This window comes from Gopherus evgoodei, chromosome 3 (genome assembly GCF_007399415.2).
Source record: "Gopherus evgoodei ecotype Sinaloan lineage chromosome 3, rGopEvg1_v1.p, whole genome shotgun sequence".
NCBI lineage: Eukaryota > Metazoa > Chordata > Testudines > Testudinidae > Gopherus > Gopherus evgoodei.
The window spans coordinates 3,272,452-3,292,342 of record NC_044324.1 but is presented as its reverse complement, the minus strand read 5'-3'; the positions used below and the strand labels follow the sequence as shown (position 1 = coordinate 3,292,342).

At 45.0% G+C, this 19,891-nt stretch overlaps 1 protein-coding gene across 1 annotated transcript; it reads right to left on the bottom strand.

Annotated features, from left to right (window-relative positions):
* Positions 1 to 230: 230 nt before the first annotated feature.
* Positions 231 to 8,843, bottom strand: LOC115647633 (keratin, type II cytoskeletal 4-like). The gene is made up of 9 exons (XM_030554330.1): positions 8,364 to 8,843; positions 6,469 to 6,683; positions 5,439 to 5,499; positions 4,655 to 4,750; positions 3,985 to 4,149; positions 3,776 to 3,901; positions 1,588 to 1,808; positions 968 to 996; positions 231 to 859 (listed from the first exon to the last, which is right to left on the bottom strand). The coding sequence occupies exons 1-9, from the start codon at positions 8,841 to 8,843 to the stop codon at positions 231 to 233; spliced, it is 2,022 nt and encodes a 673-aa protein (XP_030410190.1).
* Between the last annotated feature and the right edge of the window lie 11,048 nt (positions 8,844 to 19,891).

Below are 19,891 nucleotides of genomic sequence, written 5' to 3'. Positions count from 1 at the left end.
TTCTAAGGAATGGACATTCAGAATGAGGAGACTACTGAAAATAGAACCTCCCTGACACATCTCTCTTATCCTAATGAATGCTTATAGTCGGTCAGGGATTTTGCAATTTGTGTTGCTGTCCGCTGGCTGAGAATTCATTTCATATCATTTTGGAAAGGGTGACTTTGTGCTTAAGCTTTGCATTGTGGTATTCCTGGCTGTGCTGCCTACAAATCCAGAGTTACATCACCCTACGGTGCTACGCTGGTTTCTCTCACCACTTCACAACTTCCCGGAACTCCAGTGTGGCATGGCCCAGCTCCAGAGTTATGTACAACTCCAGTGCTGGGTCCTCCAGCTGGAGAGCTACCTAAATATTGAATGATAAACCCTCCGGTTTCAACAGTGCAAACTCCATTTCCAGGATATCCACTATTGCTGATATACCCTCCTCCATCTGGGCAGCAGGCTACACCTCCAGAGACTTGTCCTGGGACGCCAGAGCCGGTTACGACTTTAGAACTGTAACCTCCACCTCCGGAGATGACTCCTCCAGGTGGACACCATTGGACACCTCCTGGGAGGTGGTGGCTACACACAGAGCTTACCACACCTCTGGATATGCAACTGCCACTTCCGGAGCTGAACCCTCCAGGTGGACAGCAGTCTGCACCTGCAGGGATGTTTTGGCTACCTGCAACGCTGACTACACTTCTGGGGCAGACTCCTAAACTTTTGGAGCTGAAATCCCCACCTAGGGAGCCACATCTTCCATGCCCAGAGCTGTAGCCTCTACTTAAAGAGCCATAACCACATCCGCTTCCAACTCCAACCGCGGTACCACTGTCTCCAGCTATGTTAGAGGCGTTGGTGACCACAGCTGCAAGAAAAACACAGGTGCAGTAAGTTGAGCAGAAAACTTGCACTCTCACAGAAAATAAACCCCCAAACTTGGAATATCCCAATTGTAAATCCTCGGCTTACTTACATACACTCACAGGCGTCCCCAAACATATCCTGATGGGGAAAGAAAAGGAAGATGAGTACTTCATCCCATCAATTAGCTCTGCTTCTAGGAACTTAATGTTCATTTTATTGTCACTTCAGCCTATCAACCAACCCATTCCATCCCTATGTGTCTCTCTCATCCCCTGCATTGCGTCATGTCCAGGGCAGAGGCTCTCTCGTAAATACTTGTGCAATGGAGCCCTGGTAGCTGTTTGGATTTCCTAGGTAATCCTCATCTTCACCATTGGAAAGTCACTTAGCGCACGTCCAGACTAACTCGCGGCATCGGCGGGTTAAAATCGATTGCTCGGGGATCGATATATCGCGTCTAGTCTGGACGCGATGTATCGATCCCCGAGCGCGCTTACATCGATTCCGGAACTCCATCAACCCGAACGGAGTTCCGGAATCGACACGGAGACCCGCGGACATCGATGCAGCGCCGTCCAGGCGGGTGAGTACCTAGATTTTAGAAATTCGACTTCAGCTACGTTATTCCCGTAGCTGAAGTTGAGTATCTAAAATCGATTTTAATGCCCTAGTCTGGACGTGGCCTTTGAGATCGTTCCATTGTCGAGCTTTATGGTATTTTGCACCCACCTGCTTTCTTCTCCTTCCAGCAGTTTCTTGTATGTAGTGATCTCGATATCCAGGGCCAGCTTGACATTCAGGAGCGCCTGGTAATCACGCAGCATGCATGCCAGCTCATCCTTGGCCTTCTGGAGAGCGTTCTGCAGTTCCATGTGTTTACCTCGAGCATCTTTAAGAGCACAATTGCCACGCTGCTCAGCATCACAAATGGCTGTTTGCAGACAGGCAATCTGCCAAGGGAGAAAACGGAAGACATTACTGTTGTGTTGCTGTTTCTCTATCAGAGTTCCGAGTCATCAGCCTCTGGATTCGCTTCCCAAGTTTCAGTTCCAAATTCAGAAGAATGGATACATGGCTGAGGAAAGCCTAACATCTTGGAAGCTGAATACCTCATTTCATGGCTTTCTTTCAAGGTACTCCAAGTGTCCATAATAAGGTCTACCTGTTACAGGACAGATGACGTTGCTTAGTAGTATGGCACAATTTTGGCATCTCCCTCAAAGGCGTGAAGTATTGGCCACTATCAAAGGGTAGGTGCTGGGTTTGGTGGGGTATCCACTATTCTATGGTATTCCCATAGGTCTCTGTAATGGGGGCACTCACCTCTTGACTGCCTCTTAGTGGCTGGGTGTGGTACCACAGACCTTTTCTCACCCCTGGTGTCCCCTTCAGGCTGCCAGCCAACCTTGGTGGGACTTCAGCAGCTTGGCCCTCTGGCCAAGTCACCAAGTCCAAATGATCCCCTTCCGGGGTGGGTGTTACATGATTTATTTGTCCTTAGTAGGGCCTTCAGTCCCGGCTCTGGGCCCCTTTAAATACAGCCCTTTGTTTGAGCTCCCAACTCAATCCTGTCTTCTTTGTGGGGTTGATACCACTTTACTTGTGGCCAGTAGGGGAACCTGGGCCTGCCCACTACTCTGCTGTCCTACCCAGGGACTTTATACACAGCAGCCATGTACTGCTTACCGCAGTCCTTCACTTTCACTGCGCCTCTTTCTACCGGTACTTTTATCTCTAGCCCTAGCTCAGTGCCAATGCTCTCAGGTTCTTCTCCCTCTGCAATCCCAACTACATAAGTTCAGCCAGAGATAACCTCTGACTAATTGCCTAGTTCCCTTGGCCAGGGAGCAGCCCCTTTCTTCACACATCTGGTCCCAGCCTGGAACTGACCTGCTCAGGCCCTGAAGCAACTTTTATCTGAGCCTGCTGGGCTCTGATTGGCTGAACATCTTTATTTTTTCAAGAGAACAACAGGGCCTGCCTTGCAGTTCTTCTCACTGCAGCTAGCAGGTGCTAAATTGTGGCAGAGGATGGAACTGAAAGGGAAACCGAAGACAAGGGAGAAAACGCCGTGTTTGAAGAGACCGGACATGAGAAAGAAAAGGCTTGCTTGTGATACTACTACTGCTCTCACTAACGCTCACCCTTAGAGTTATCCTCCTAAATTTTGCAAGGGTGGTGAGAAGAATTAACCTGGTTGAATAAGAAGGGAGAGAATCTGATTCTCACTTACACTCAGGCCCCAGCTCTGGCAGTGTAAAGGAGCCATCAAAACAAAGTAAACGCAATTTATACCCACTATAGGTCCACTGGCAGAGTGGTGAAAGAGGCCTGAATGTGATTGAAAGTAAAGCCGCAAATCACTTCCCCTTTTATTCCATGTAATTTCCCTTTTCCCGTCACCACTACTTTCCTTGACAAGCGAGAGGTGATGACGATTCTCAAAATCCTTGAATTTGGCTAGACGGAAAGTCTACTCAATAAGTTGAAGAAGTGAAATTACATCTTAAGGGATGGATGCTTCAGTGTGGACCGTGTTTGCAGAGTTGTGGTAGCCATCTTCTATTAGGGTTGCCAATTTTGGTTGGACATATTCCTAGGTTTCATCACATGGCATCATCTTTAATTAAAGATTAATCTTTCATTCCTGGATTCTCCAGTACAATTCTGGAGGGCTGGCAATCCTATGTTCTATAATACTTCAAATTGTAGTGTTGGTTTTTTTTAAACACTTGGCCTCATTCATTCCAACCTAGCAACCATCTCAAATCAGTCTCGGTTCATGCCACAGACACAACAGCATCATTCGGAACCAGAGCATAATTCCCAGCCATACTGTATTCCAATATATCATCCATACTAATACACCAAATCTGGCACATTCGTCGGAAAATCAAAACATCTAAATCACTCCTACCTGTTTCTTTACATGGTCAGTCTCACACTGCAGCTTCTGGATCAGACGGGTTAGCTCTGCAATCTCATGCTTGTTTCTCTCTAGATCCTCACAGAATCTGCCCTTTTTGTCCTGCAGCTCCTCGAACTGGTATTCAGAAACAAATTGATTGTTAATTGAACTTGCTTCATACAATACCCTGTATCGTATCTGTCTCATTTGTGACTCACTCTGGTTTGGTACAAAACATCAACTTCTTCTTTGCTTCTCTGAGCAATCTCCTTATACCAGCCTTCAACGTTCTTGATTATGCAGTCCGTGTCCAGCTCTCTGCTGTTGTCCATTTTCACAACAACTGCGGTGTCGCAGAACCGGCCATCCATCTGAGCTCTCTCCTGCAATTGTATAAAATCTTAGGTATCATTTAAAGCCCCCTCCCTTATCCATACTTCCAAGATGTTCACTCAAAGACAAAGAGTCTCTCTTCACTGGGCTAGTTCCGATCCTGCAACTAAAGACCAATGTAAAGGGCTTTGCCTATGAGAAGTACAGAAGTCTTTTCTCTTAGGAGTAGGGGCAGGCCAACCAGGTAGATAGGAGGTGTCCAATTTCCGCTGGATTTGGGGAGGAAAAGACAGGTCTCATTGTTCCCAGGCATCGTCACCAGATAGATCCAAGGTGAAGATTCATACATTATGGCGTAATGTTATATAGGCTTCATAATTCCACGTTTAGGGGTGGATTAGTAAATGTTGCCTAGAGGCAATCATCCAGGTGGAGTTTCTAGCTATGGAGTCCTCGCTGCCTCTAGTAATCTGGACCCTATGCAACATGATGGTGATTTCAAGGAGAAACATGGTACTGAATTTCCATGGCAGGTGGCATGAGAAGAATCCTTACCTCATCAAAAACACATCTCAGAAATTCCAGCTTCTGCTTCGACAAGGTCGTGTTCACCTCTAGCTCTTCCTTATGCAGCAAGGTAGAGTCCGCCTCCTGAGGAAAAAAGGCCACAGGTATTCCAAAACACTGGGGAAACAGTATCAGAGGCAAAGCCTGTTGTCTGTTTCCATCAGGCTTATGGAACAGAATGTCTCGATTTGCCAGGCTTCCTCAAGGGGCTCCTGGGCCTTCCAGAGGAAAATCAACCCACCTTAAAGTCAATGGGGAGGAAAAGTCCTCTTCATTAGGACTTGGTGGAAAACCCAGTATTGACTAATTAAAGTTTAAATATGAACTCTAAATATTCAGTGTTTTTGTCTCGTTTTCTGAGATCAACCTAGAATGGATCTAGCAAGGAAGAAAAATCAAGATGCTCCTCTTTAGATGATTAAAATATCAGTCATTAGTGGGCCTTTACTATTCCATTGCTGTCCAGCTACAACCTTTTTTGATCTGTCCACCAGGCCCCACTTACAAATGACATGAACAGTAACTTAAGTGTGTTATCTTTCTTTGTGATTTACAACGATGCTAGCTTTAATGCCGTTCAACTTCCTCTCCCATTCCCATCTATATCCTTTTTCCACACTCTTCAGTATGTGCGTAAAGATGTGCCTTTTCCTCATGCTACCATCATCAGGTATCTTCTAATAACTTCCTACTGCTGCGGCATCCATGCAAAATGGTTATAGCTATATTTACAGATCCACGCTTCCTCTTTTAGCCACCCTGAATTTCTTACCTTCTTGAGCACCACAAACTCGGTCTCTGCCGCTGTGCGCCTGCTGATTTCCTCTTCGTATCTGTGGGAAAAGAGAAGAGACAGCGGTGGGTCAGTGCTTGTTTTGCCAACTGCCATAACACACATGGGAAACATTTTTCTCTTTCAGCTTGAAATCAACATTGAGTCTGTTTCACTAATTGCAAATGCCATTTCAATTGATATCGTTGTTGTTGGGTATTTGGCGGCATGCATGTATTCTCTCTGCATGCTGCACTGGCTCTGGCCAGATAGCACATACAGCAGGCTTCGATTGAACTGCTCAATAAGACCACAGGACTTGGTTTAGCAGCAAAGGTGCCTGGCCAGGTTTATTTTCAACAAAGTACAGTAATGGCACCTGGTAGACTCTGCGAAGGTACTAAGACATGTAGGCTTGTAACAATGGACGCAGCTCAGTCACTGGTGGAACTTTCCACCACTCCGTAGGCTTGCCAAAGACACTCCCTTTGAGATACGTTTTTATACACAAATACAAACAAATTACAAATCAGAGTGCCATCCGTTGACGTATTTGGGTGCCACTCAGTGCCTTGTACATGTTGGTTTGATTAAAACATTTTTATTAATTATGCTGTTATCCTGACCTTATCTTCAAGATGGGTCAGTGTGGTCCTGTTATCTCTGGGAAATGTGCTAGTATTGAGGTGTTCTGGTACCACCCTTCTGGAGTATGTGTTTTTGCAATATCAGCCCTGTGCTTGCCAAATTCTGTGAGGATGGCCTGCCTCTTGCTCACAACCTGACTTTGCTTCATATTGGCAAAGTTTTGACCACTACTTTAGTTCAGGCCTCAGGCCTCATACCAGGCCTCTAATACAAGGGCTTATGTCTCAGGCTCTCTTCCTACTACAATAGTTATTCCAGCTAAAGACTGGAATAATTCAGTGCTGAATCAGGCCACAATTTTTTTCACATCCCACAGCAGCTAAAGGAGATAGCACAAAATAGAGCAAAGTGAGAAGAAAGCAAATGATGGATAATCTCGTACCTGCATTTGAATTCATCCACAAGCTTCCTTGACACAGACTCTTCACAGGTCAGTTGTTCCTTGTCACTTAACAAGCCTTCAAGCTGCTTCCTCAGGCTGCAAATATAATTCTCATAGCATTGCTCGAGATTTTTCTGTGGGGCTGGAGGAACACACTGCTGCAAGAGGTTCCATTTGGTCTCCAGCACCTTGTTCTGCTGCTCCAGGTGTCGAACCTGTAAACCAAAATTCAGCAATTTTTTAAATCTCCGAAAGCTACCACCAAAGAACTGAAAGAAAGAAAGAAATCAGGACCCTAAGTTAAACTGTCCTTTTTGATTCAGGAACTGTTATTGGTAATCCAGAGGCAGGAACAGAGTATTTGGCAACTAGAGGACCAAAGGAAGCACATCTTTGGGAAATGATACTTAATAGTAACTCCCCACTCCTCTGAGTAATCATAAATTTATATCAAAGTTGAATACATTTTAAGCTAACAAGTACTGTATTCTATTCACCTTCTTATTACATGTATCCCCATGGTATTGAAATCATGGATTCATAGAATATTAGGGTTGGAAGAGACCTCAGGAGATCATCTAGTCCAATCCCCTGCTCAAAGCAGGACCAGCACCAACTAAATCAATGCCCAGGAATGATATTAATATAACGTTGTGTGTCAAATATAAACATCAAAAGGACAAGAAAATAAATTTAAGTCTAAAGCTCTATCTGTGTCTCCTCGTCCAGGTACTTCGAAGGAGAGTAATGCTGAATGTAAGAGGATCACAAACTCGTCTGGTGTCGTTGAATGGTGATTGCCCAGGTAGTGCCCAGCAAATTGCAAATCAAGGAGGGTGAGGGTCTTTTCATAACCATACCATTCCATTGACTTCACTACAGTAATTCTTGTGAATGGAATCAAGGCCAGATGTTGCATTCCTTTCAATGAATTAAATAATGACTCGAAAAAAAATCTGCTATGTTTCCCATCCTTGGATGAACACAATAGTGCCATTGTTTCTGTTTCACTTAGTACAAAACATTCTCAATGGCCGTAGAACTTTAACGCAGACCTCATTGGAGAATGTGGAAACAATGGTCGTGAAGGGCAACTGCAGACAACCATCATCCAGGCACGTTTGGTTTTTCATATTGTTTATTTAATAGCTTCGTAGATGTTAAGGCAAGAGGAACCACTTTAGTCATCTAGTCTGACCTGACATAACACAGGCCATAGAATTTTACCCAACAGTTCCTGCATCATAGAATATTAAGGTTGGAAGAGACCTCAGGAGGTCATCTAGTCCAATCCCCTTCTCAAAGCAGGACCAACAACAACTAACTCATCCCAGCCAGGGCTTTGTCAAGCTGGGCCTTAAAAACCTCTAAAGATGGAGATTCCACCATCTCCCTAGGTAACCCATTCCAGTGCTTCACCAGCCTCCTAGTGAAATAGTGTTTCCTAATATCCAACCCAGACCTCCTCCATTGCAACTTGAGACCATTGCTTCTTGTTCTGTCATCTGCTGCCACTGAGAACAGCCCAGCTCCATCCTCTTAGGAACCCCCTTTCATAACTTCTGGTTGAGACAGAGTAGATCCTTTAGAAAGTCATCTGCCCTTGATTTAAAGCCTTCAAGTGACAGAGACTTTCCAAAGACTAAAGTACCGCAGCAGCTCTGTCTCGGGGCATGATCCAACTCCAGTTAAGTGAATTTGGGTGTCTTTCCACTGATGTCAGTAGGAATTTGACTGGGTGCCAATCCAAGGACAATCTGATGCTCTTATTCCAAAGGTCACAGTCTGAACATGGGGAAATTTTTATCTGGAAGCAGATCCGGATTAGAAATCTGCACCATGGGCCATTCTCTTTGTTTTATTTAAAGAAATATAGAAAACATCGACACTCTCACCTTGTCAATGAAACAGGCAAATTGGTTGTTCAGGGTCTTCATCTGCTCCCTCTCGTGTTCTCGTGCCTCATGTTCTTGTGGGTCAACTCCCACGCAGAGCGGCTTCAGGAGGGACTCATCGACGCTGACCCCTCGGATACCATCGCTCCTGCAATCGGCATAACCTCCAAAAGTTCCATAGCCTCTGGGTCCGCAAAGACCTACCCTGCCGCTAAAGCCTCCAGAGCTGCTATAACCTACACTGCCCCAAGCTGTGCCACCATAGCCATAACCTCCGTGGCATCCAGCATCAGCAATTCTTGTGCTTCCACCCGGGTGGCAGACACTCCTGCTGCTGTAGCCACCAACTTTACATCTTTCGACCGGCGGGCCTACAGAGGCCACACATGTTCTGTGTCCACTTAGGCCACAAGCATCAGAAGCTGAACTGAAGCCCTTTCGTCCAACGGTGGAGCTTGCAAAAAACGTCTGTCTGTTCATGGCGGCGTATTTGAATATGGGAATAAGTATCAGGAGCTGTGGTGCGTGACAGCAGCAAAAAGTGAAGGAGAAGGGACTCCTCTGATGTGACACCTTGACACTACCCCTTATATATGATAGTGAAGCTGGGCTTGGTTGGATCAGAAAATTAATTTCAAGTTTTCAAGGGTTTGGTTTGCCTAGCAGCAGTAAATGCTTTGCAACATGCAATGCTTCATAGTAAACATTAACCGCTTATGAAATAATGCATTTAAAATGCTTTGTTTGCAAGCTTTGCTCAGAAGATATTCTTGTTTAAAGAATTCTCAATTTATACTAATTATAGCTTAGCGGATGTATTCATGAGAGTCTTCATAGTTTGTTTGCAATTGTGGTTTTTATTCTTCTGTCCCTTGGGTTTTATAATGTGACAGTACATTCTGCAGATTTGCGTTTTATGGATATAGTTTCAAGAGCTGTCCTTTTTCCTCCCACCAGTGTGTTGGGCTCATGTTTGGTGAAATTCTTCAGTCAAACCGCAAACTTGCCAGAAAAATGCATTTTCGGGGTGACCAAAGCTATTAAAATCGCATTAAATTCAGCAAAGAGCTTTGCCTGGGGAACAAATTTGAAAAAAAGTCAAAATGACTCATTTTGATATTTTCTAAATAAATCATTTTGATTTTTCATTTCAAAACATTAGTTAGATTTGGTTTTAAAAGTCATTGTAAAGAGTAAAAAAAAACATCCAATGTAATGAAACTGAATTGAAAAACCAAACAAAATTTAGCTTCAGTTCGAACAAAATATTTCATTCTACCTGAAACAATTTTTTGTTTATTTGCTTTGGGAGAGGGGAACACACACACACACACACACACACACACACACACACACACACACACAAACAGTTTCAAAATTAAACAATGTTTTAATAGATTTTTTTGGTTTGGCCACTGAACCAAAAAATGTATAGAATTCGGTAGAACCTACTAAGCTTATCCAACATATCCTCAGTTGGGTCCACTTAATATGCCTGCACCTTTGGCACCCATTATATAAGAGTTTTTATACCCACTCAAATAAAATCATAATTTCTTTAAGTTTGGTTGGGAATATGTACAAGTAATGAAAACAGACCACAGCAGAATCTCAGTAAAACCATGATGTTCATTGCATTTCTACACCTCATCCAGCTAATGAAGAGAGCGTTCCTATCTCTTAACTCTTGTGATGAAGTTAATGAATGAGGAAATATTCTTCAAAAAGGATTGGCTGGGACTGCACAGCCCACACAATCTAAACAGGTGAACAAGTCACCAATACCCTACAAGAAGAAAATTGAGACAATTTCATTTTCTGCTTGGTTTTTGGGAACTCATTGCAGAAGACTTTCGGGTGTTGTCACTGAAACTGGACTGGGAGCAGGACGTGGACAAGGTGCCTCCCTTGTCTTTGAAGAAGCGTCATCTGGCTTGCAATTTTAACAAGTTCTGTGTCGTCTTGTCATCTCAGTGGTGAACAGCAAAGTTCCCTTTGGGCCATCATTCTCTCAGTTTATCTTGCCAAGGACCTGTGCTGTTTTATCACAAGATATCTTCCCTTTCTCCTGTGGCACTATGATCCCTGCACATCCAGAGACAGAAAGCGGCAAGCACTTCGGATTCCTCTCTCGTGTTAATACAGGGCTGTTCTTACCCATTTGCAAAGTACGCAGCTGCGTAGGGCACCAGGGAATTTGGGGCATCACATTTCCTGGTACCCTGCGCAGCGGCATACTGCTCCAGCCCCTTTTCCAGCTCTTCACCAGGGCCCTTGCCCCCACTCCGCCCCGTCCCAGCCCTGCCCCCATTCCCCTGAGAACTGCTGCAGGGGACAGGCCTGCACTCACTGCATGGTAAGTGGAGTGACCCGGACCCAGCCTGCTCCACTCCCTTGGCTCCCAGCTGCACTGCTGTCAAGTGCTGGGGAGCAGTTCCCCCCGCCCCCCAAGGCTGGGAGCCAGGGGAGCAGAGCGGAGTGGGCTGGGGCCAGGGGGAGGTTTCTCCCTTTCCCCCCAGCCCTCTCCTCACAGAGGCCTAAGGTCAGCCCCCCCTGCCCAGAGGCCTGGGGCCTCCCACAGTCCCCCCACGGGGGGGGGGGGCTGCGTAGGGCACCAAAATGTCTAGGGACAGCACTGTGTTAATATGTCCCCATACAGCTTGTTTATTAAGATTTTTGGTCAGATATAAATGCCCAGCACCAAAACACACCCATGCAAACATTGACGAACCACGGGAACGTAGGCAGTACAACCAAGGAGCGGTTGATGTAACAGTAACATTTCTTTCACTCTCTGACACGTCCTTTAATCACCAGCTAAATGACCAATGCAAGTTAAACCACCTCTTCACTGTCTCCACTGCCTCGGGCCTTTCTCAGTGCCTGCTCGGACTGATGGGCTTTCAAGCATAGGCAGAAGGTCAAACAAATGTAGCTATTTCAGACCACAGTGGGCATTCCAAAAGAAAAGAGCTGTTTCATGGAACCCCTTTCCAGCTGCTTTCACCCCTTTATAACAAAGGGAGACAAGCTCAAGGGGGACTTGGCTTATCCTGGAGGACTGTGTCCAGTTTTGGGCCCCACACTACAAGAGGGATGTCGAAAAATTGGAGAGAGTCCAGCGGAGGGCAACAAAATGATTAGGGGGCTGGAGCACATGACTTATGCAGAGAGGCTGAGGGAACTGGGATTGTTCAGTCTGCAGAAGAGAAGAATGAGGGGGATTTGATAGCTGCTTTCAACTACCTGAAAGGGGGTTCCAAAGAGGATGGATCTAGACTGTTCTCAGTGGTGGCAGATGACAGAACAAGGAATAATGGTCTCAAGTTGCAATGGGGGAGGTTTAGGCTGGATATTAGGAAAAACTTTTTCACTAGGAGGGCGATGAAGCACTGGAATGGGTTACCTAGGGAGGTGGTGGAATCTCCATCCTTAGAGGTTTATAAGATCAGGCTTGACAAAGCCCTGGCTGGGATGATTTAGTTGGGAATTGGTCCTGCTTTGAGCAGGGGGTTGGACTAGATGACCTCCTGAGGTCCCTTCCAACCCTGATATTCTATGATTCTGATCCCAGCTGTGACATTATGGCAAGTGGAGAGTGGTGGTCTTTCAAATAGGCAGGTTTCAAGCTTGCTCAGAATGCTAAACCTTTATGGAGACATTATCCAGGAGATGCCGGGGATCTTGCGCCCACATAACACACAAAGACAACGTGAAACCATTGAGCACTCCTTAAAATATTCACTCCTTTGGTGCTGAATCCTTCAATGTGGGCTTAAGTGGGTCTTAACCAATGCATAGGTCTTCTGAAGGGAGTTGTCCTGTAACAGGGGAACTTCTCAAAGCTCTTCGTTGCTCATTATTTCTCAAAGGATTCATTGCCTCAGCTTATGACTGGGGACTGGATTCAATGATCTGATGTCTTCTAGTCCTACATTCGCTCTTAGTTTTCACACTGCTTGAATCTCAACTTCTGAGCACAAAATTTGTGATACCCAGTGTAAAGCATGCACGCACACACACACATACACACACACGCACACACACACACACACACTGCAATTAGACAAGCAAAGTAGCTGATGTGTACACAATGTACCTGTGCATAGTAATTAATGTGTAAATGTGATGCTGTAGCAAAGCAGAAGCATACTTTGATCTTCCTCAAGAGGCCGTCCTTCCCTCTCCAGAACTACAGTGGTAATAAATGTGTGGCTTAATGGGACTCCCGAATACTGGATTAAGCGAGATAACCATGGCTGTAAAAATGCACATAAATCAAAGCATGAATAAAACAAACACTAGTGACCACATCTAGGTCTTGGTTACACCCATCTGAATCTGGAGTAATAGTTCTAAACAAGATCTGCAAAAAGAGAGAGAGAGAATGCGGGTGCCCCAATAGAACTGATTCTCTAGGCAAAGAGCATTCTTAAATTTCTGCAGCGTGATAGGAGGAATGCTAAATTGTAATCTCAATATTGATTCACTATGAATAGATCACAGCCTGATTTACTGTTTGCCCCCCTCTATTTGCAGTTTAGGACTATCTGAGTTCTAAAATATGGCTAATACTGCCAGAACAGTGTCCATTCTTAGTCTGTCCCTGTACCTGTGCACTATAGTTCTCTGCTCACCTGATCACTATCTCCAGGTTTTCCTGATCTCGTTTATACAAGTTTTACAACACACCAACTCCATTGGCATCAGTGGCATAACTATCAAAACATGCTGGTCAAGGGTGGCGCGTGAACCACAGGCTGGGGGAGGCTAGCACCCAGCCCCGGCCCTTTCGCCCAAGGCCTGCCCTTTCCATGTACCCATCCCCTGCCGGAGGCCAGACCTGGCTCACTGCAGCCACCAGCCCTTGCCCCAGACTAGCTTCCTCAGCTCTGGAGCGCCAGGAGGGTGGGCAGTGTGGCCCCAGCCTGAGCCGGAGACACAGCACAGGGGGTGTTAAGGCTGATTCCCCACTCTGGCACTTCAAGTGCAGAAGGTGGGGGCCCGCAAGGATTAAAAAATTAATACTGGGCACTCCAGGCTTGTATTAAACTCCCAAGGTTACAGCTTCACTCTGACCTTGGATGGGTAGATGTTGCCACCACCTAAATGCAAAACACCTTGGAACCCAGGAAGGCACACTTCCTGTGGGGTGCCATCAAGCCCTTTCTCTCTCTCTCTCTCACACACACACACACACACACACACACACACACACACACACACACGGGAAGGGCTGAGAAAGGAAAACAAAGAAATCAGTTGTTACCACCAGCTAATTAAAAAACATGCACAAACCTCTTAAGACACAAAAATCCAGTCCTCTTCTTAAAAAAGGTAAATTTTATTAAAAACAAAGAGAAAGAAAATACATCTGAAATCTCAAGCTACTGCTAGATTTTTAAAAGAGCAATTCAAAAAATTAAGCACCCAAAATAGTTTTCTGGGGGGTTCAGCTTCAAGGTTACAAGCAACAAAAGCATCTGGGGTTAGCACCGAGGAGTCCACAAGCCAATAAGAAATAAACAGAAATAAACCTAATCGTGTCTTTCTAAACATTCCTGATCTACTTACATATCTGTGTTGTTAAATAAATAGTTCTAGACAGGATCTGATGATTTTCATATCTGGCCTTCAGCTTCTCACAGCATAACTGCTGCCTTCTTCCCCTCTTTCCCAGAAAACAACAACAGCACACAAACGGAAAGCTTTCTTCACCATTTTAAAAAGTTCTAGCCTTTCCATTGGCCTTTTTTGGTCAGTTGCCCACTCCCTTCCTTTACCTGTGAACTTTTTTAATGCTTTACAGGTAAAGCAAGCAGAGAAGAGCCACCAAGAGGGACTTTATAGCTAACTGGGTGTCTCACTGTCCATAAAACGGAGCTCCCCACCCTCTTCGTTTATCTAAGGGGGACTGGCACTGCGCACTGGAAGGGGGGAGCCTGGGGCAGAGTGTGGGCAGAGCCACGCCTAGCTATCTGAGGAGGCACAGCCTCCCCCAGCCTATGGTACCCACCGCCCGTGACGCTGGCGTACACAAGCTCAGACTCAGAGCCTCATTGTTTAATGGTGGCTGTTGGGAAGGCATTAAAGCTGGTTGGGAAAATGAAATCACACACCAAAAAGGTCAAAATGACATTACAACTTTAGATTATGGTGCAGAGTATGTTCAAATGGCAAAGTCCACCTTCTCCCTTTTGCTGGGATTGCAGGATATACCTGCACACCTAAACTTATTTTTCATGTTATCCTGATGATTTATTGGTATGATCTCTGGCTGAATTCTAAGCTATTGACCTTCACTGGGACTAATCGAATCTTTCAAGTTAAGTACACGCTTAACTGTCCTGTTGAATCACAGCCTAGAAATGGAAGAAACTACAAACTCTTCCTCAATTCCCTGCTATTCCACTGTTGTGTAGCAGTACATCCCCCGGCCATTGGTACCTGAACTAGCGAAGGCAAAGATAGCTTGAGAATGTCTAAGTGAGACTGAATCTGATTGCAGACTAGATATATACAGAGTGGTTAAAGCAATTTTAGAGTAAAGTGGCCTTAAAATGCATATGAATATAGCTTATACCCATTTGCATGGCCAGAGTAATATAAAGAGTCCTTAAGAACATAAGAACGGCCACACTGGGTCAGACCAAAGGTCTATCCAGTTCAGTATCCTGTCTACTGACAGTGGTCAATAGCAGGTGCCCCAAAGGGAGTGAACCTAACAGGTAATGATCAGGGATCCCTCTCCTGCCAACCATCTCCACCCTCAGACAAACAGAGGCTAGGGACACCGTTCCTTACCCATCCTGGCTAATAGCCATTAATCGACCTAGCCTCCATTAATTTATCCAGTTCTTAGTGTAACTGAGGGTTTAGGCTCTCAGTGTAAGATGAATTTCTAGGAAGCAGTGCATTAGATATTCAAATCAGCCCTGCTTTTCTCAAATACTGTCTTGAAAAACACTTCCTATTGTGACCGTTTAAGGCAATAAAATCTATTCAGTTGCCAAACTTCAGGGCTGTATTCTGCTCCTCTTACTCACGCTGGTCAAAGGATGCAAAAGTAGCTCGTGACTTGGGGTGTCTCAGCTTTGGGTACCCAACCTGAGATATCTTCAAGGGACTTGATTTTCAGAGGGTAGGTTCTTGGCGCTTTCGGAAAGTCAGGCATTTTCAAAAGTTCGCAGTTGGGTCCCCCATAATGGATGCGACTCAAAGTCACCCAAACATCTTTTAAAACATTGGCCATTGTGTAGTACTTTGCTACATGAGTCTTCTCATTGAGATCAATGGGGCTCCTCACCGAGGTAAGCTGCTATACAACCTGAGGACGTGCAGAAGAATTAGGCCCCTAAAGAGCAGAACAGATGACAACTGATTCTACCCTAGCCTCTGTTTGCCAGATGCTGGGACTGGGTGACAGGATGGATCACTTGATGATTACCTGTTCTGTTCATTCCTTCTTGGGCATCTGGCATTGGCCACTGTGGGAAGACAAGATGCTGGGCTAGGTGGACCTTTGGTCTGTCCCAGTATGGCCATTATGTTCATATGTTCTTATGTACTGTAAATGTAGTACAGAAGAGAGTCAGTAATGACCTGCTTCCTATTCCATACTTTAAGGAGATCTTCCTTCTGAGTCAAGTATACTTTCTTCTTGCTTGAAAAATTTTCTTCATCTACTTAAACCATCTCCTAGGTTCTATACAATTTGATTTATTTCTCTGCTGCTCATATTAGTTCTTATCAACTTAATCTCAAGCCACTTCAGCTCTCTGTGGTGCTGCCAATTTGTTTTTATCCATTCAAGCACACAATAAAATTACTCCCACACCCTGGAGCTCTCCCTTTGACCTGACTTGAGATTCTGACCCATCATGCACAGGATTTCCAAGTGACACAACTAATCGTATTTCCAATTTATTTTCAGAATAACCCTAGTTGCAGTCAATTTTTAACTCATACAACAGTGGGCCTCAGGCACTCTGCTACCATCCTGATGGATGTAGCATACAAACCTAAAAAGAGACTAGACTCTTTGTAAGTCTTAAAACTTCCATTAAATACAATGAGCAAGATCCTTGGCTGGAATGAATCAGTGTACCTCAGCTGACTTCATTAGAGCAACACCAATTTGCACCAGAGCTGAGGAGCTGACTCATATCATGTTCTTTGAACAGGATCGAAATCTTGGCCTGTTCTTTCATTACCTCTAATGAGCAGATTGATCTGAACACTATGTAGACAACCCACGCATGGTTATGTAATCTGGGAATGAGAGATTCTTGTGCTCATATGAAATGCTACAAACTCAGTGACAACACATTCATTCTTCATGCATTCTACAGAAGGTACAGAAGAAAGTTTAGAGCAAGGATCAGCAACCTTTGGCATGCAGAATTCAGGAAGTCCTCCCAAATCACTTAAGGTTTGTCTACACAGCAATGCAGTCCAGGCTAAGGGGATGCGAGTACCTGTTTCTTCACATTTTCAAAGTCACTCTGCAATTTCTGGATCAGCCGTCGTCTCAGCTCTGCAATCTCATGCCGGTTGCATTTTAGATCATTACAGTATTTACCTTTGGCCTCCTGAAGCTCCTGGAACTGATAACAAGAAAAAAAGACAATCTTTAGAAGTTAATATCAAGTGGGATATTCAAAAGTCCCTAAGTGATTTAGGAGCCAAAGTCTCATTTTCAAAGGGCCATATTTTTTGTAGTTAATTAAGTGCCTAAACATGTAGATAGGCACCTAGTGGGATTTTCAAGAGCACCTAGGCACCAGTATCGATGGAAAACCCAAAATAAGAAGCTTAAAATGGATCTTATTTTCAAAGTATGGGTGCACAGAACTGTCTGAAAATCAGGGACCTGTAAGCTGTCTCCAACTGGGCACTCAAAATGCGAGACATTCAAAATCACTAGTCTCTTCTGAATATCTTAGCCAAGTCTGATTTTCTGAGTCCTTAAGCAGGCTCAACTGGTATGGACTTTAACTGGGGCTGAGAGTGTCCAACGCTTCTAAATCCCATTCCCAAATTGCACTATTTTAACCTAGTGTAGCACCATTGGCTTTGATGGAATTATATTGCCATGGAAGCAGTGTAACGGAGGACAGAATAAAGCCCAAATTGTTTTCATCCTATACTGTACATCAGAGAAAAGGCAGCGTACTCTGTATTCCTGTTTTTGTGAAAGTATTAGAGTACAAGAATTACAGATACGTCTCCATACACAATAGCTGTGTGATTACTCACTCTAGCGTGGTGCAAAGCCTCGACTTCTGCTTTGCAACTTCGAGCAATCTCCTCATACCAGCATCCAACACTCTTGATGATGCCACTGATGTCCAGATCTCGGCGATTGTCCATTTTCACAACTAGAATGATCTTGTGGTGCTTTCCTTCCATCTGAGCAATTTCCTACATGCAATATAAAGTCTCACTCAGCTGCCAGAACTTTCCTCTCCAGAGTCGTCCTTTCATACTCCAGGATATGTTGTCTCTCTAGAAACATGTTGCTAAGTGCTTTGATCAAACTGTGAGCTTGGAAGTAAAGCCCATATCAAAGGCGCTTTGCCTTGGGCCATATGGGGCTTGAAGGTTCTTGGAAAACACACATTTCTCTTCCTTGGAAAAACAAAGGCACATGGTCTACATCTAGCTACTGCAGAATAATGAGAGAAGATCAAATTGAGGCCTGCTCTTCCTCTCTTGACTCAGAGATGTCTATTGAATCAACAATTTGAAACAAATGAAACATGTTCATTTAGTTTTTGGTTTTGGAAATAGCAACATTTTGGTTTTCCATTTTGATCTGGGTATTTTTTTGGGGGGAGTACTCCCCTTTTTCTCACACACCCCCAAAAAAGAACTTAGAAAACAAGTCAGACAAACTTTGTGCATTGGCGGAGAGGAGTTTTTTCAGTTTTGAAAATGTTTTTCTCCCTAACTTGCAAAGAATTTTGGCGACGAAATGCCGCCAAAGATCCAGACTATTGCTGGGCCAGGGCTCATTGGGCCCCTGTGGGGCCCAGGGCAAATTGCCCCATTTGCCCCCCCCCCCGCCGGCTCTGCTTTTGCACATATCCCACATAGACAGCACTTATTATTTGGGAGCACCAGAAAGGCTTGGACTCAATGGGTTGGCATGTGGAGCCTTGGATAAAACCACTACCAAGCTGCATGGTGTTGCCACAACCCGCAATCATTAATATGACTGATTGTCAGGAGCAAGGGCTGCAGCTAGGCCTGGGATCAGCTAGCTAATCACAGCTGGAGCCCCTAATCGTCCAGATCACCTAGGCGGCATTGCCAGAACTGCTCTTATACCCCATACTAGGACTTTAGCAGTGGTTGTTCAATGCTTATGTAGCCCACGCACCTCCTGGGTGTGGTGCTCCGTCCCCTCTAGTAACACCGAGATCACTCAGCGATTGAAGAGTCTGCTACAGCCTTCGCTAACAGCCATTTGGCTAGCGGCTCATGCATTGAGCTCCAGAGGTCCCAGGTTCGATGCCGACAACGTGGGATCTGTCGGTGTTACACTTACACCTGAAGCTCTACGTCTGCCTTGCTTCCAGTCCTGTTCCTGCCCTCCTCAGTGGCTGACTCCTGGTTCTTGACTAGCTCAGACCGCTGCCCCTTCCCCAGTACATAACACTAATTCTACTTTGCATTGCTATCTTTATGCCCTTTGCATGCTCATAGCTAAGGTGACCAGATAGCAAGTATGAAAAATTGGGACAGGGGCTGGGGGGTAATAGGAGCCTATATAAGAAAAAGACCCCCAAAATCAGGACTGTCCCTGTAAAATCGGGACATCTGGTCACCCTACTCATAGCATTTTGCAAGCAGCATCTGATTAAAACTCACTCTACTCCTCCAGGGAAGTAAATAAGGTTTATTACATTTACTGATGGGGAGGGGAAGGCATGAAAAGTTTAATGCATTTGCCCATGGCTTTGTGAGCTGGGAATAGAATGCAGGCTCTTCCTGGCTCCTTCTCGGGCTCTTTTCTGCTCTTAAGTGTGGTCTGAATTTAGCTACGCAAAACAGGAACAAGATGCGCTTTTGCCAAACCTGGCTGTGCATGAGCACAGACTTACGGTTGCCTAGGAGTTGTGCACCCTCTGATACATGTTGTTCCACGAATGGCCAAACTGTGACATGGTGATTTTTAAATCACACCTGCCATCTGCTCTTTTTGCAGCTTGTGCATGAACGTGTCACATGGCACATTTAGGCTCCATGACTGGGAGTTTCAAAAGGATTTAAGAGACTTGAGTGCTCAGCTCATAATGACTTTCAGTGGGAACTGGGCTTCGAACTCCCTTATGGAAATTCCGGCCCCTGCCTCTGGGGCTTTTGCCTCTACTTCTAATAACACCCCTGCAAAAGTGTACATGTAACATACATACGTGTGATTGTGTTGTACAGGTCTTGCTCTGTGCCTAATTCACCAAGGATGAAAAGCCTGTGACAGGCCCAGCCAGCAAGCATGGGTGCTTTTACTTTAACTGCAGCCA